The 17,513-nt window shown below is 46.0% G+C and overlaps 1 protein-coding gene across 2 annotated transcripts in view; it reads right to left on the bottom strand.

The window, feature by feature from the left end:
• Positions 1 to 17,513, bottom strand: part of DERL1 (derlin 1) — a 210,061-nt gene that overhangs the window by 133,621 nt on the left and 58,927 nt on the right. For both annotated transcript variants that reach the window (XM_068108845.2, XM_078772903.1), the window contains 3 exons: positions 14,493 to 14,519; positions 10,205 to 10,300; positions 9,995 to 10,047 (listed from right to left, as the gene is read on the bottom strand). In XM_068108845.2, the coding sequence (XP_067964946.1) occupies positions 9,995 to 10,047; positions 10,205 to 10,300; positions 14,493 to 14,519 (176 nt within the window). The remainder of the gene's footprint in view (positions 1 to 9,994; positions 10,048 to 10,204; positions 10,301 to 14,492; positions 14,520 to 17,513) is intronic.

The raw sequence follows: 17,513 nt of genomic DNA, 5'->3' as shown, positions 1-17,513 counted from the left end.
AATTTGGATTTGTTTTACGAAACTCGAATTTTGCAAGTCGCGCTATGGCGGATCAAGACGGCTGGGGTCCGGTAGGGGAGAGTGAAGCAGGGTCGGTCCAGGACCAAAGTGAGACACGTGAGGAGAGCGAAACAGCGGGGGTAGCAGACGCGCGAAATGGCGCCTCGCTGGTCACCGCGCCGGCAACCGTGGCAGCGCCCCCGATGGATTTGAACTCGTTTTGTATACAAATGACGGCCCTTATGGTCCAGTATAATGAAGACATGAAAAACAGGATGGAGCGATTGGGGAACCGGATGGATGCTCGGAGTGAGCAATTGGGGGTAATGAGGGACGAAGCGAGGGGTACTGGTGAGAAGGTAGACAAAAATTTTGAGGGGTTAGACAATGGGATAAAAGAGGTGAGACATGGGTTAGAGGGGGTAGAAAATAGAATGGCTGCCCAGGAGAATCAGATAGAGGGAGTGAAAAATGGGTTAGAGGGGTTAGAAAACAGGATGGAAGGCAAATTGAGGGACATGAGGGACCAAGCGGAAAGGGAAGTTAACCAAATGGGGCAGCAGATAGAGGGGGTCAGAATGGGGGTAGAAGCCAAACTGGATGCTCACAGGGAGGAAATGGAGCAGATGAGGGTGGCATCTGGGCAGGAGATGCAAGTGATGGGAGAGGAGATCAGAAGAGGTGTGAGTGAGGAAGTCGGAGGAGTGCGCGAGGAGGTGAGGCACTGTAAGGAGCACATGGAGAAGGAGGTGAGAAAGGGGACTGTAAAGTTACAAGGGGGCATAGAGGACCTGACGCAGGAGGTGGAGCAGCTGACGGTGGGACAAACGGAGTTAGTGGAGCAGGTTCAAAGGAACACTGCGGTATTAGGAGGTTTAAAGGCGACACAGAAAGAACTCAAAGATGACTTGGTAGCGACGAAGAGGGAATGTCAGATGGTACGTGAGGGACTGACAACGAGGTTGGACGAGGTGATAGAGGTAATGGAGACGAAGGACCGGCAGGTGAGGACGCACATGGAAACGGTCAAGGTAGCCTTGGAGGACGAGCTTGAGGAGACATACCGGGGAATAAAAGAGGTGAGGCACAAATTAGAAGAAGTGGAAGAAGGGGTGAGCGAAATTAAGAAGCGACGGAGAGGGGATAACAAAGAGATAAAAGAGGAGATGAAAGAATTGGTCCAAAGTCTGTGTTTGGATCGTGATGTGCTCATTAACCGGATGAGGGATTCGCAGGTGATGGAGGAGAAGCGAAGAGGAAGAGGACCCGGTGTAAGTGGTGACCAATATGGTCGTGCGTATGATGCGCCAGGGGATTTAAGAAGCTTGGGGGTCGAGATGGACCCGGGTGTTCGTGAGAGGCCGTGGGTGAAGTGTGCGACAGGTCTGGTGTGCGAAAGAGGAGGTGTGCAAGAAAGTCCGACTCTGGGGTGTGTGAGGAAAAAGTGCGTGCCAAGGAGTGGGGGTGCTGGCGAGAGTGAGTCGGTCGTAGCGCGTGTGCGAGGGAGCACATGGAAGCGTGCTGTGGTGAGTGTTACAGAGGGTGTGACGAGAGAGTGTGCGCGAGGAAGGTGTGTGACGGACAGGTGCATGGGGAAAGAGTGCGCTGTCAAAGGCAAGGAAGAATGCACACCTGTGGTGAGTGTTACAGAGGGTGTGACGGGAGAGTGTGCGCGAGGAAGGTGTGTGACGGACAGGTGCATGGGGAAAGAGTGCGCTGTCAAAGGCAAGGAAGAATGCACACCTGTGGTGAGTGTTACAGAGGGTGTGACGGGAGAGTGTGCGCAAGGAAGGTGTGTGACGGACAGGTGCATGGGGAAAGAGTGCGCTGTCAGAAGTAAGGAAGAGTGTCCACCTGTGGTGAGTGTTACAGAGGGTGTAACGGGAGAGTGTGCGCGAGAAAGGTGTGTGACGGACAGGTGCATGAGGAAAGAGTGCGCTGTCAAGAGTAAGGGTGAGTGCGCTGTCAGGAATGGAGGTGAAAGTAGTGAGAGTGACATGGAGCGTGAGTTAGTTGTGACAGGTGAGCGAGGATGTACACCTGGGATGGAAGGATGCACACCTGGAATGGTAGAGCGTGAGTGGGAATGCACGCTGGAGTTGGTGGTGAGGCACGTGGTTGGGTGTGCGAATGAGAGCACACCTGTGATTGTCACAGAGGAGGTGACAGAAGAGGGGGCGCGTAGAGGTGTGTTGGTGAGGTGTGCTACCAACGAATGTGTGCCAAAGTGTTCGGTGGTCAGGTGTGTGACCAAGGCTGTGAGTGGAATGGGTGTGCCTGGGTGTGTAAGGAAAGGTACGAGGAGCATGAGCACGGCTGGATGTGTGAGCAAGGAACGGGCTTCGGGGTGTAAGCATGCAGGTGAAGCATCGACATTAAACGGGTTAGAGGTTAGGTCGACTTTTAGCCGAATCGGGCCCTCGGTGCGTGCTGGGCCTCGCTTTGAACGGCCGCGTCCGTGCTCCACTAGGCGGAGCGGGCAGCCCGATAGGAAGGGTCGTTATGGCGACCACGTTTTGTTGAGACGTGCCGGCAGGTCGAGATCGGGACATTGGATGGCTCCACGCCGAGGTGGTGCGTGGGATCTCGGCCCGGGTAAGCCCCCGTCCCTGCCCCGAATGCCGGACGCATCCAGCCGCTGGCACAAAACGACCAGCATCCATTGCTTGGCTTTACGAAGCCGGGCTTTGGACAGGGATTGGCGCACCGAGAGGTATTAGTGAGTCGACTGGGTGATGAGGTTAGTGTTTTGGACCCAAAATTAGAGAAAAACAAAATTTGATGATTGGCAAAGGATTGGCAGTAGTGATTGGCAGATGATGGGCAGTGATTGGAAAATTTTTGAATTGTTGGATTTGGACGAGCGAAATTGGTAGTGAGAGACCCCCGATGTGGTGGGATGGCAAAACCACCATCCTTCCCATATGGGGGGGCAAAGGAGCAATAGCTTATGGGGTGTATGGCAGTGAAAACTAGCCCGGGTGGGTTAGGATATTGTGTGTAGGGATCTAGAAGATGACATTAGGTAACGTTAAGTTTAGTTGGTGACTGATACCTGTAGTGGGGACGCAGGTAGATTAGTGTGGATGATCATGACGTGGGAGCGCAATAGTTTAAAGGGACGACTGGGAAGCGCAAGTTTCAGAAGGGAGTAGTTAGCTGAGATGATGCTGTGTGTGTGAGAATTGAACAGGTGTGATTGCACAGGTGTGCAACTGGACAGGTGTGTGGAGCAGTGTATGAGTAGTGAGTGTGTGGATCAGCGCGAATGCGCTTGGGGAGAGAAGGGTGCAGGTGGCACCAGGTGTGAGAGCACAGGTGTGCAGGTACAGGTGTGTGGAGAGAGTTGGAGTGAGTGGTACGGAGTGGTGTGCATGGTGCGAAGGTGTGGATGGGGGAAGAGTGGACCCCTTTCACGAGTACCCGGGGCGGGTAGTGTAAGTGTTAGGTAGAGGGTATAGGTAAATTGTGGTTGGATATTGGCATTTGTGGTGCGGTTGCAGAATGGTGTTGTGAATGGGTGCATTAGTGTTGTGGAAATGGCTGTGCGTGAAGCCTGTTAGTGCGTGTAGTTGGTTGGGCACTCCACCACTGTGAGGATGTCGGCCAGGTGAGGCCGCAGGTGGGCTCTGGGAGCCGGTAGAGTTGTGGATGGGGCCCGAGGATCCGGAGGACGGACCCGGGTAGCCCAGTGCCAGAGAGGGCACCGAGTGGGGAGAGTGCCAGAGGGCCTTCCCCAGGTAGTTAGGTTAGGGTAAGGAGCAGGTAAGCTCGGAGGCAACTGCAGTGGTGGAGGTGTGCAGGTGGGTAGACCCACTGGGAGAGGTACACGCCACAGCCCAGAAATTGTGCGAGGGCACCGGGAGATGAATCGGGGGAGTGAGACCCCAAATTGAAGAGCACCACAGTTTGGCCAATGGGAATTGGTTTTTAGAACCCATAGTGTAAGAGGGCCAATGGTTTGGCCGGAGAAAGACCCCGGGTAGTGTAAAGTTGTTAAAGTCATTTAGGAAATAGTTAGGATTAATGAACCTGTCGCACCATACGCAGCCACTTACCTGTGGTGATGATGATGACTCCACACCTGTGTTTTCTTTGTTTTGTGTTGCAGGAAGTAAGAATTGTTGTGAGGATTTGTGAGACGCATCACGACGTGGATGAGACATTGGGGTGATTCCATCTCTCCCTCCTTAGGAGGGACTGATGATGAATTGGTGATGGCAAATTATGATGTTGAGTTGGAGATGGCAAATTTTGATGAAAGTTGAAAATGGCAAATTTGATTGGTTAGGAGGGAGAGAAGACGAATTTGGTTTATGGGAGGAACGGGGAAGACAGTAGGGATGTTTGTTGATTTGTAAAGTAGATGTTTATGGGTAGTGTTGTGTTTTGTGGATGCAGTAAGGGGTAAGGGAGGGGCCATGTAGGTTACCTGATGGGGGGGGGGGCGTACGATAGGAACGTACCTGTCTCACCTGGTTCCCATGTGCCCCCAGTGTGCATCATCTTGTATTGCGTGCACTTTTGCGCCCTTACCACCTTACTCACTTGTCTGCTTCTTTTGTCTCCCACCTCCGAGGATCTGGCTTTGGGGTAGAGAGAGAGGAGAGAGAGGTGCTGGCTGCGCAGTTGTGGGCCTGCACTTTCGCTGTTTGCTGCCGGGATCGATACACCATATGGACCGCAATGTTTGTGGCCACCCACAATGGACCGCAGTTCGTTTGCGGCCAAGCACCACCCGGGGATGGACCTATGGGTCAACGTGGCACCTATGCCATACAGGTGAACCACTTTTAGTTAACACCAAGTGCACCACAAGAAGAGCAAGAGACACCTGCAGGGTTAGGGGTTGTCGAATTTATTTTTATTCCAATGAACAATGGTGACTGCACCGATTGGTGGTGGGGTGGTGCTTTTGATGCTCGGGAAGGGTGCTCTGCACGTTATTAAAGGCCGTCGGCCACAGAGCACTCGTGGGTTGGTGTATCGATGTTGGCAAGCGCGCTCTCTCTATGCATAACATCTGCATGTGTTCCTCCAAAAACAGGTCCTGGATCGTAGTGTAAATAGCAGCGTAGTCTTGTAAATAATGCTCCCTACCGGCTGTATGTGTAGTTTGAGAATTCTTTCCGGATTCGGTTATCCTGTGGGTGTGTTTCTGTGAGGAGAAGGGTGCAACGTCGCAGGGGGACATATTTACTCATTTGTGAACATCTGTAAAACTGTCGCACTCAGGGTAGAGTTAATAGTAGAGGGACTACATCTGAGTGCCACACTAAACTAGGTAAAAATTTATCGGGTCGGGACGCCCCGAGGGTAGAGAAGGGTGCAATGTTGCGAATATGGAATTTGGCCTCCATATCCGCTTGTAAATATTCCCCTATTTCCCCAATACTCCCCAACGATCCCCAATCCCCCATTCCCTAGTCCCATTGTCTGTAAACAACAATCAGTAGAGCCGACCTTCCCCTTTTTCCCCCATTAAATGTCGTGCCCAGGTCCACCGCACCACACGTAGACCACTTTCGGACATCTTGCTAGTTATTCTTAGTCTATGTCAGTTAAGGCCTCGTTTCCATTAATTATGACTCTTCGTTGCACCAGAATGTGATTATATGGCACCAGTAGTGAGTTTAGGACCTTTCCCATACCTCCTCCCATCTTCTTCCCCGTCTACAACAACAGAGGGGCACGGCGCTGCGCGGGGGGGAGTGTGCGTCCTCCCACCGGCTCGGTTAGCCGCCATCGACAATGCGCTCCAGACAACGCGCTCCAGACCATGCGCTCCACGGGGTTACCACAAAGGGGCTCCTTGTCAGCTCCTCGTCAAGGGCGGAGCCGGTAACCCCCCCGCACGCACCCAATGAGAAGCAACGTGCCGATTCCACGAGGCGGAGCTAACGAGCCGAGGGCGTGTCACTCCCCGCCGGATATACGCGGCCCCGCGCCGGATGTGACAAGAGATGCGCCCCCAGCTGGAGAAAGAGGTACCTGCGAGCGCTGAGTCAGATGCGCCCCGCCTGAGAAAGAACGTTGCCTGCGATCGCTGAGAGAGAAAGACCCGCCTGAGAAAGAACGTCCCCTCCGAGCGCTGTGACCTCCCCGCATCTTTGGACCGGACTGTACCCTGCTTTGAGCCAAGAGTGCACCTTGAGCCATCGCTATCTGCCTTTCCTAGCCATCAAACCCCGTGTGAGTCAGCCGTTGTCCCGTTTACCTGTCGTCTGTCCGGGGTTAATATAAGAGTGTGTCTAAGTGCCTGTCTTCCTGTAATATACCTCTAGCCCCTGTAATCTAACCTTTTCCGTACGAATATAATTGAGAATCGAAACATTGGTGTCTGTCATTATAACCCAGCCGGGTGTCTTCTTTTTCTTATTGAGCCAGCGTAACGCGACTTCGTCGACGTCGAGTATAATCGGGTAATTTGTGCGGACACGACGGCCATTCCGCTCGGCCCACCTTAACATCAAAGTCGTGTCTGTAACAATATATATATATATATATATATATATATATATATATATATATATATATATATATATATATATATATATATATATATATATATACAGTGGAACCTTGACTTACGAGTTTAATTCGTTCTGTGACTGAGCTCGTAACTCAAATTGCTCGTATCTCAAATCAAATTTCCCCATTGAAATGCATTGAAATGCTATTAATCCGTTCCAGCCCGCCAAAAACCACACCAATTTTTTTTTAAATATACAGTATATATAAAAATATCTCGCGCTTTATATTTCACCTGTATGCAGCATACAAGTTGGCAGGATGGCCTGGACTGGAGGTACGCACACTTGACTCTAAAGTCTAAACTGTCCAGCCTGGGTTTGAATCCCGACCCAGCTATAACCTGTCATGGGTGAATCACAGGCAGGGTGATTCATCAATGTGTGTACCGCTAAACTGGGCGCCCCGTTTGCGTCCCATTAGTTGTTGGATGTTAAGGATCTCACCGTGTTTTCCACAAAGAGAAGGCGAGCTATCGCCGGCACTCTGAACAAGTTGTGGCCTGGCATGCTCTTCTCCTCTGCCGTTATATACGTCCTCCTCGGCACCTCGCTCATGTTTTTCGACGATTGCGTGTTTTATATCCAAGCACAAGTTTTATATAAAACACGACGATTGCGTGTTTTATATCCACAAGTTGTGGCCTGGCATGCTCTTCTCCTCTGCCGTTATATACGTCCTCCTCGAAACCTCGCTCATGTTTTTCGACGATTGCGTGTTTTATATCCAAGCACATCATCCTCTTCTTCTTCTCAGTACCGTGTTTTCCACAAAGAGAAGGCGAGCTATCGCCGGCACTCTGAACAAGTTGTGGCCTGGCATGCTCTTCTCCTCTGCCGTTATATACGTCCTCCTCGGCACCTCGCTCATGTTTTTCGACGATTGCGTGTTTTATATCCAAGCACAAGTTTTATATAAAACACGACGATTGCGTGTTTTATATCCACAAGTTGTGGCCTGGCATGCTCTTCTCCTCTGCCGTTATATACGTCCTCCTCGACACCTCGCTCATGTTTTTCGACAATTGCGTGTTTTATATCCAAGCACATCATCCTCTTCTTCTTCTCAGTACCGTGTTTTCCACAAAGAGAAGGCGAGCTATCGCCGGCACTCTGAACAAGTTGACGGCAGAGATACTGTACTTGCACGGCAAGATAACCACATGACCAGAACCCACCTGGTGGCGTAAACTCAAAATAACCAACATGCGAAAACAAAAATGCAGCGCTATACGTCAGAGATACTGTACTTGCACGGCAAGATAACCACGTGACCAGAACCCACCTGGCGGCGTAAACTCAAAATAACCAACATGCGAAAACAAAAATGCAGCGCTATACGACAGAGATACTGTACTTGCACGGCAAGATAACCACGTGACCAGAACCCACCTGGCGGCGTAAACTCAAAATAACCAACATGCGAAAACAAAAATGCAGCGCTGTACGACAGAGATACTGTACTTGCACGGCAAGATAACCACGTGACCGGGTGGCGAAAGCTCGTAACTCGGATCTCGGCTCGCATCTCAAAGCAATAAACCGCCCGAGCGACGGCTCGTATCTCGAAAAACTCGTAAGTTGGGGCACTCGTAAGTCAAGGTTCCACTGTATATGTATATATATATATATATATATATATATATATATATATATATATATATATATATATATATATATATATATATATATATATGTGTGTGTGTGTGTGTGTGTGTGTGTGTTTATGTGTATGTATATGTATATGTTTATGTGTATGTGTGTGTGTGTATACATGTATTTTGTATACACACGTGTGTGTGTGTGTGTGTGTGTGTGTGTGTGTGTGTGTGTGTGTGTGTGTGTGTGTGTGGTGTGTGTGTGTGTGTTAGAATAGACTTTTCGCAAGAAGAATTTGTTTTTTCACAAATTTACCACTGTCAAAAAAAAAAAATATCCAACTTATTGTAAACTTTAAATGTTGCTGATAACATGAAATGTTTGTATAATGTTCTTCCATTCATTTACTGTTCAGTAATTTTGGTCATTCAAATTTTGATAGGTAAATACGAGTCATGTCCTGTCCAATTTGATATTATATTGTTGCGGTTTTGTGAATAAAGGATAACCCCCTCGTAGGTAGATGCACCACAACATGTCGCCTCGCTGGAGTTCAGTTATTTCTTAGTAAATGTAAGCATAGTCCTTTCCTGTGTTAGTTTTGTGTTGAGCAGGCCAGTGAGTAGGCCTCAATTGGACAAGAATGCCATGTGCTCGGCCTGGAACAAGTCTGGCAAGGCCGAAGGGAGGAGCTGCAGGGGGAGTGGCCGGTAAGCAGCGAGCCACCAATCAGAGCTCGAGGGGAGTGGCTCACCACGGCAACGGGAGGAAGGGCATGGAACATTCGGGTAAGGCCGGGGAGGGGCCATATAAAACCATGCCCCGGGCCCCCTGCCTGAGACAGGACCCCCAAGCGCGAGTCAGGGTCAGAATCCACAGAACGCGTCGGAGTCGCCCAGCCCCTGAACGAGTCAGAGTGCTTGAATTGAATCGCTTGTTATAGCCTCTCTGTACACGAATTCCCCGTGCCCTGTGTCCTGCGCTCCGCGGCTGTATTAATCGCGCGGTGTGGAGACGATCCATCCCGGAAACACCTACGCCGACGACCCTCCTACCTGGGCTCCCTGCATACGTGCCGTGAACACCAGAGGGCCACGCCGGGCGAGCTGTCCGGGAGCGACCGGCGGCAAGGCGCGCGAACTTCCTTCCTTCTTTTTCCTCGCGTGAGTGAGTGGGCCCTTTGTCTGGGATTTGTTAAGACTGCTTAAGTGCCTGCTCTGTGTCTCTTCACCTGTATAGCTGTAAATAAACCGTGTTCTTCCTCTTATTTGATCGTTCCCATCATTTCACAATTGGCTTAGCATCGCACGAACAGAACCGCTCGAATCGGGTTCAATGAAAGGTAACGGCACGAGTCACGTGATACGCACACTGCTCGGGCGTATTCGATTAGCGTGGCTTGTGCGAGGTCCGGTCCCCATTTCCGTGGCAACCAAAGGTACATGTGGCATCGACCCGATACCCTTTTCCACGCTCGCTGTGGGAGTGGCGACTTGGCCTCGTGGACACGAAGACCCGCGGGGGAAAAGGGTTTTAACCCTCCCCCCCCCCCCCCCCTGTACGTTGCCGGGCTTCGGAAGATCCGCAACAATATGGAAGTGTACATGTGACTCATTCAAAATTGCAAATGTTTATTTTTACCATATTCGGTCATTAATGTGCTATAATTCCTTATTTGGGAATATTTGCATCTGGTATCCAGATGGATATTGAAGAGTACCTTAATACGAGTTTTTAAGACCAAATGCTGTGTTTTAATTAAAGGTGTTGACGCCTCTGAATTGAAGCATAATTCTGGACAATGTCCATCCTACTATATTGAATTGGATGAGAAAGGTCAATGTAATGAACATATATGAACTTACGAACCACGCAGGATGAAGTTGAAGCCAGTAATGACCCATGGAAGGTAACAGGCCTGTAAAAAAACATTTTTAAAAAACAAATAAATAAATAAAAATTTAAAAAAACTTTGTACGATTTTGCTGCAACAATTTCCAAATGTCAAATGAAATAAATTTTAAAATGTCAGAAATACTAACCAATTTGCTGTCGAGCACACGCAACAAGCTCACCTTAAACGTTGTCCCAAACCAGAAGGTGACAATCTGGTCTCGGTTGACTTGTGCCCACAGGTACATCACTGAGATGATTAGAGGCATCATAAGAAGCTGTGGGAAAAGGTTCAACAGGTAGTGTGATTTTAGTACTGCAAAGGAAATGTGTGATTTTAGTGCATTTCTCGTGTGATTTTAGTGCATTTCTAGTGTGATTTTCGTGCATTTTTAGTGTGATTTTAGTGCATTTTCAGTGTGATTTTAGTGCATTTTCAGTGTGATTTTCGTGCATTTTTAGTGTGATTTCGTGCATTGTTAGTGTGATTTAGTGCATTGTTAGTGTGATTTAGTGCATTGTTAGTGTGATTTAGTGCATTGTTAGTGTGATTTAGTGCATTGTTAGTGTGATTTAGTGCATTGTTAGTGTGATTTAGTGCATTGTTAGTGTGATTTAGTGCATTGTTAGTGTGATTTAGTGCATTGTTAGTGTGATTTAGTGCATTGTTAGTGTGATTTAGTGCATTGTTAGTGTGATTTAGTGCATTGTTAGTGTGATTTAGTGCATTGTTAGTGTGATTTAGTGCATTGTTAGTGTGATTTAGTGCATTGTCAGTGTGATTTAGTGCATTGTCAGTGTGATTTAGTGCATTGTCAGTGTGATTTAGTGCATTGTCAGTGTGATTTAGTGCATTGTCAGTGTGATTTAGTGCATTGTCAGTGTGATTTAGTGCATTGTCAGTGTGATTTAGTGCATTGTCAGTGTGATTTAGTGCATTGTCAGTGTGATTTAGTGCATTGTCAGTGTGATTTAGTGCATTGTCAGTGTGATTTAGTGCATTGTCAGTGTGATTTAGTGCATTGTCAGTGTGATTTAGTGCATTGTCAGTGTGATTTAGTGCATTGTCAGTGTGATTTAGTGCATTGTCAGTGTGATTTAGTGCATTGTCAGTGTGATTTAGTGCATTGTCAGTGTGATTTAGTGCATTGTCAGTGTGATTTAGTGCATTGTCAGTGTGATTTAGTGCATTGTCAGTGTGATTTAGTGCATTGTCAGTGTGATTTAGTGCATTGTCAGTGTGATTTAGTGCATTGTCAGTGTGATTTAGTGCATTGTCAGTGTGATTTAGTGCATTGTCAGTGTGATTTAGTGCATTGTCAGTGTGATTTAGTGCATTGTCAGTGTGATTTAATGCATTGTCAGTGTGATTTAATGCATTGTCAGTGTGATTTAATGCATTGTCAGTGTGATTTAGTGCATTGTCAGTGTGATTTAGTGCATTGTCAGTGTGATTTAGTGCATTGTCAGTGTGATTTAGTGCATTGTCAGTGTGATTTAGTGCATTGTCAGTGTGATTTAGTGCATTGTCAGTGTGATTTAGTGCATTGTCAGTGTGATTTAGTGCATTGTTCAGTGTGATTTAGTGCATTGTTCAGTGTGATTTAGTGCATTTGTTTCATTTTTGTGCATTTGTTTCATTTTTGTGCATTTGTTTCATTTTTGTGCATTCGTTTGATTTTTGTGCATTCGTTTGATTTTTGTGCATTCGTTTGATTTTTGTGCATTCGTTTGATTTTTGTGCATTCGTTTGATTTTAGTGCATTCGTTTGATTTTAGTGCATTCGTTTGATTTTAGTGCATTCGTTTGATTTTAGTGCATTCGTTTGATTTTAGTGCATTCGTTTGATTTTAGTGCATTCGTTTGATTTTAGTGCATTCGTTTGATTTTAGTGCATTCGTTTGATTTTAGTGCATTCGTTTGATTTTAGTGCATTCGTTTGATTTTAGTGCATTCGTTTGATTTTAGTGCATTCGTTTGATTTTAGTGCATTCGTTTGATTTTAGTGCATTCGTTTGATTTTAGTGCATTCGTTTGATTTTCGTGCATTCGTTTGATTTTAGTGCATTCGTTTGATTTTAGTGCATTCGTTTGATTTTAGTGCATTCGTTTGATTTTAGTGCATTCGTTTGATTTTAGTGCATTCGTTTGATTTTAGTGCATTCGTTTGATTTTAGTGCATTCGTTTGATTTTAGTGCATTCGTTTGATTTTAGTGCATTCGTTTGATTTTAGTGCATTCGTTTGATTTTAGTGCATTCGTTTGATTTTAGTGCATTCGTTTGATTTTAGTGCATTCGTTTGATTTTAGTGCATTCGTTTGATTTTAGTGCATTCGTTTGATTTTAGTGCATTCGTTTGATTTTAGTGCATTCGTTTGATTTTAGTGCATTCGTTTGATTTTAGTGCATTCGTTTGATTGTAGTGCATTCGTTTGATTGTAGTGCATTCGTTTGATTGTAGTGCATTCGTTTGATTTTAGTGCATTCGTTTGATTTTAGTGCATTCGTTTGATTTTAGTGCATTCGTTTGATTTTAGTGCATTCGTTTGATTTTAGTGCATTCGTTTGATTTTAGTGCATTCGTTTGATTTTAGTGCATTCGTTTGATTTTAGTGCATTCGTTTGATTTTAGTGCATTCGTTTGATTTTAGTGCATTCGTTTGATTTTAGTGCATTCGTTTGATTTTAGTGCATTCGTTTGATTTTAGTGCATTCGTTTGATTTTAGTGCATTCGTTTGATTTTAGTGCATTCGTTTGATTTTAGTGCATTCGTTTGATTTTAGTGCATTCGTTTGATTTTAGTGCATTCGTTTGATTTTAGTGCATTCGTTTGATTTTAGTGCATTCGTTTGATTTTAGTGCATTCGTTTGATTTTAGTGCATTCGTTTGATTTTAGTGCATTCGTTTGATTTTAGTGCATTCGTTTGATTTTAGTGCATTCGTTTGATTTTAGTGCATTCGTTTGATTTTAGTGCATTCGTTTGAATTTAGTGCATTCGTTTGATTTTAGTGCATTCGTTTGATTTTAGTGCATTCGTTTGATTTTAGTGCATTCGTTTGAATTTAGTGCATTCGTTTGATTTTAGTGCATTCGTTTGATTTTAGTGCATTCGTTTGATTTCAGTGCATTCGTTTGATTTTAGTGCATTCGTTTGATTTCAGTGCATTCGTTTGATTTTAGTGCATTCGTTTGATATTAGTGCATTTGTTTGATTTTAGTGCATTTTTAGTGTGGTTTTAGTGCATTTGTTTGATTATAGTGCATTTTTAGTGTGGTTTTAGTGCATTTGTTTGATTTTAGTGCATTTTTAGTGTGATTTTTGTGCATGTTTGATTTTAGTGCATTCGTTTGATTTTAGTGCATTTTTAGTGTGATTTTAGTGCATTTGTTTGATTTTTGTGCATGTTTGATTTTTGTGCATGTTTGATTTTAGTGCCTTTTTAGTGCCTTTTTAGTGTGATTTTAGTGCCTTTTGTGTGATTTTAGTGCATTTGTTTGATTTTATTGCATTTGTTTGATTTTAGTACATTCGTTTGATTTTAGTGCATTTTTAGTGTGATTTTAGTGCATTTTTAGGGTGATTTTAGTGCATTTTTAGGGTGATTTTAATGCATCAGTGACAAAATTGACAAAAATTTAATGAAACACAAATCACTCATAGAGCGACACTTGGCAAAAGAGAACAAAGTAGAATGGCATTCAGTAGAGTATCATTTTGACCACAAATAATTAGTGGTTGAATTCAGTGACCGGATATGCAAATCGTCTTCAAATTTTAAGTTAATCGGATGAAAATTGACAATTATAGAAATTTGGTCTGTGTTGACCTTTTGGCCTATGTTGACCTTTTGGCCGATGTTGACCTTTTGGAGGATGTTGACCTTTTGGAGGATGTTGACCTTTTGGCCGATGTTGACCTCAAAAATAGTTGGTGGTTGGTTTCAGTAAGCTGATGTGCAAATATTATTCAGATTTCAAGTCAATCAAATGAAAATTGAGGATTTTAGAAATATCGAAAATTTTGTTGATCTTTTGACCTTTTGACCTCAAAAATAAATAGGATTTTGTCGGACCACCAACTCTACCATTTGGTGAAGTTTCGTCAAGATCGGTTTAAAATTGTGACCTGTCGGCAAGTATAAGTGATCGGACAGATAAACACACAAACACACACACCGGAGTGATCAACATACTTGTCAAAAACCTTTTTACCAAGTAATAAAACAGGAAAATAAAATTGCAAGACATTAAAGCACCGAAAAGAAAGATTTTCATGTACACGAAATAATTATTGCCATGTAAAACTCGGTACATAGATGGCCTAAGAAAGTATTTCGTCCTCTTGGAGAGCAAAATTCCATCGTCATCCCGACACTTTGAACCTCTCAAGGTTGAAGGAGAAGATTAACATTTTGAAAGCAAGTTCATTGTCATCCCTTAGCATTCAAAGGTTTGTATCACTCACCGACATGTCCATCAACACCCCGACGATCTGTAAGCTGTTAAGGTAATCATTGAATCCTCGTTGTACAAAGTATCAAATATCAAAATAACAACCTCAGGAAAAAAGGATAAAAGATTCCAAGCTCCATCAATAAATCCCCACAACACAATCATCAAGTGAGGATGAAAACAATGTCACGTCTCACAGTCTGCATCTTGCAGTCACATGGTGCATCTCCGTCTTGGTGGACTCAACACCTGACGCACGATACTTGCACATTCTGGTGGTCAAAAAACGTGACACCTGTGCACTCCCTGCCAATTGCTCGTGCCTTCGGTTTTGATTATTCCTACATTTGTTTGCAAGTGTCAGCAGCTCTCGACTATTCACATTCATCTACTCAAAGCATCAATACCTAATGTACGGGCCGAACACCCTATTGGTGGCTTGTTTGATTCATGGGAGTTTTACTCAAAGATTCCTCGACTAATACAAACCGTTCGTAAATTATTTAACAATTTGAGCATCTAATAATGATCGCCTTACGGTTGCAAGAGCAAAATTGAATTGTTCATGTCCGAGATGTCTAACCAGACTTCACAAACCACTTGTCACTCAAACATATAATCGAGATGATACAAAAGAAGAAGCATGATCAGTGTTCAAAATAATATTGTTGCGGATATGGGATTTGGCCTCCATCCATATCCGCTTGTAAATATTCCCCTATTTCCCCAATACTTCCCAACTATCCCCAATCCCCCATTCCCCATTCCCTAGTCCCATTTTCTGTAAACAACACTCTGGAGAACCGACCTTCCCCTATTTCCCCCATTAAATGTCGCACCCAGGTTCACCGCATCTCACGTAGACAACTATAGGACATCTTGCTAGTTATTCTTAGTCTATGTCAGTTAAGGACTCGTTTCCATTAATTCTGACTCTTCGTTGCACCAGAATGTGATTGTATGGCACCGTTAGAAAGTTTAGGACCTCCCAATACCTCCCCGCAGCTCTTCCTCATGGTACAACAACAACTACAACAACAGCGGCGGCGCGGGGAGTGTGCGTCCTCACTCCGGCTTGGTTAGCCGCCATTGAGCATGTGCTCCGACGGGGTTACCACGCAGGGGCTCGCTGTCAGCTCCTCGTCAAGGGCGGAGCCCGGTAACCCCCCGCACCCAATGGAAGCGGCGGACCGATTCCATCTGGGGCGGAGCTAACGAGCTGAGGGCGTGTCACTCCCCGCTGGACATGCGCAGGAAGAGGGAGGTGACGTCAGATGCGCCTCAGCTTGGAGAGAAAAGGACGCCACCTCCGAGCGCGACAATACCTCCCCGCATCTCTGGACCGGACCGGGTCGATTCTGCCCCTGAGCCAAGGTGCACCTTGTGCGATCGACTGCCTGCCCTTCCTTGCCATCAATCCCTGTGTAAGTCAGTCTTGTCCCGTTTGTCTGTGGTCTGTCGGGGATAAGATAAGACTGTGTCTAAGTGCCCATCTTTCTGTGCTTTACCTCTTACCGTGTAATCTACCCGTTTCTGCATCACCAATATTATATCCTCCTCCGGAGGTCTTGAGAACTGTACTCCTTGTGTCGTTGCATTAATCCCAGCCGTTGTGTCCTTTCCTTCATTGATCTAGCGTAGCGCGATTCGGCCAACGTTCGAGTGTAATCGGGTAAACTGTGCGAACACGGCGGCCATTCCGCTCGGTCAAGCAACATCTAAGTCGTGTCCGTAACAATTGGTTGTCAGGAGTTGGATTCGGACCTGGGACTAAATTTGTTAGGCCCAAATTTTGGAACACCAATTGTACTATTAGAGTAACAATTGGTGTCGAGGAGTGAGATTGGACCCGAAGCGCGCTTCACGCGCTCGAAATTATAACGGCGAAATTTGATTGTGTTTTACAAAAATAAAAACCCGAATTTTGAGTCGCGCTATGGCAGATCAAGACGGCTGGGTTCCGGTAGAGGAGAGTGAGGCAGGTTCGATCCAGGACCAAATTGAGGGACAAGAGGAGAGCGAAGCAGTGAGGGTGGCAGGTTCGCAAAATAGCGTCGTCGCGCACGAGGTTACGGGCGCGCAAAATGGCGCCTCGCACATGGCCACGGCGACCGCGCCCGCGACCGTAATAGCGCCGCTGGTAGATTTGAACCTTTTTTTTAATACAAATGAAGGCCCTTATGGCCCAGAATAGCGAGAAATTGAGGGAGGACATGGGGGCTAATAGTGAGCAAATGAGGGCTGATAGTGAGCGATTGGGTGAGCGATTGGAGGGCCAAATGGGGGTAATGAGGGACGAAGCGAGGGCTCAGAGTGAGCAATTGGGGGTAATGAGGGACGAAGCGAGGGGTACCGGTGAGGGATTAGACAATAGATTAGGGGAAATACAGGAGGGGTTAATGGGGGTAGAAAACAGAATGGCCGCTCAAGAGAATCAAATGGAAGGGATGCAAAAGGGGTTAGAGGGGTTAGAAAACAGTATGGAAGGCAAATTGAGGGACATGAGGGACCAAGCGGAAAGGGAAGTTAAAAAAATGGGGCAGCAGATAGAGGGGGTCAGAATGGGGGTAGAAACTCAATTGGATGCTCACAGGGAGGAAATGGAGCAGATGAGGGTGGCATCTGGGCAGGAGATGCAAGTGATGGGAGAAGAGATCAGAAGAGGTGTGAGTGAGGAGGTCGGAGGAGTGCGCGAGGAGGTGAGGCACTGTGAGGAGCGCATGGAGAAGGAGGTGAGAAAGGGGACTGTAAAGTTACAAGGGGGCATAGAGGAGTTGACGCTGGAAGTGGAACAGCTGACGGAGGGACAAAAAGAACTAACGGGGCAGGTTCAAAGGAACACTGCGGTACTAGGAGGGTTAAAAGCGACATAAAACGACATAAAAGACGACTTCATAGCGACGAAGAGGGAATGTCAGATGGTACGTGAGGGACTGACAACGAGGTTGGACGAGGTGACAGAGGTAATGGAGACGAAGGACCGGCAGGTGAGGACGCACATGGAAACGGTCAAGGTGGCCTTAGAGGACGAACT

This window comes from Myxine glutinosa, chromosome 2 (genome assembly GCF_964187855.1).
Source record: "Myxine glutinosa chromosome 2, kmMyxGlut1.1, whole genome shotgun sequence".
Lineage (NCBI taxonomy): Eukaryota > Metazoa > Chordata > Myxini > Myxiniformes > Myxinidae > Myxine > Myxine glutinosa.
Note: the sequence above shows the minus strand (reverse complement) of the source record. Positions and strands in the feature narration are given on the sequence as shown.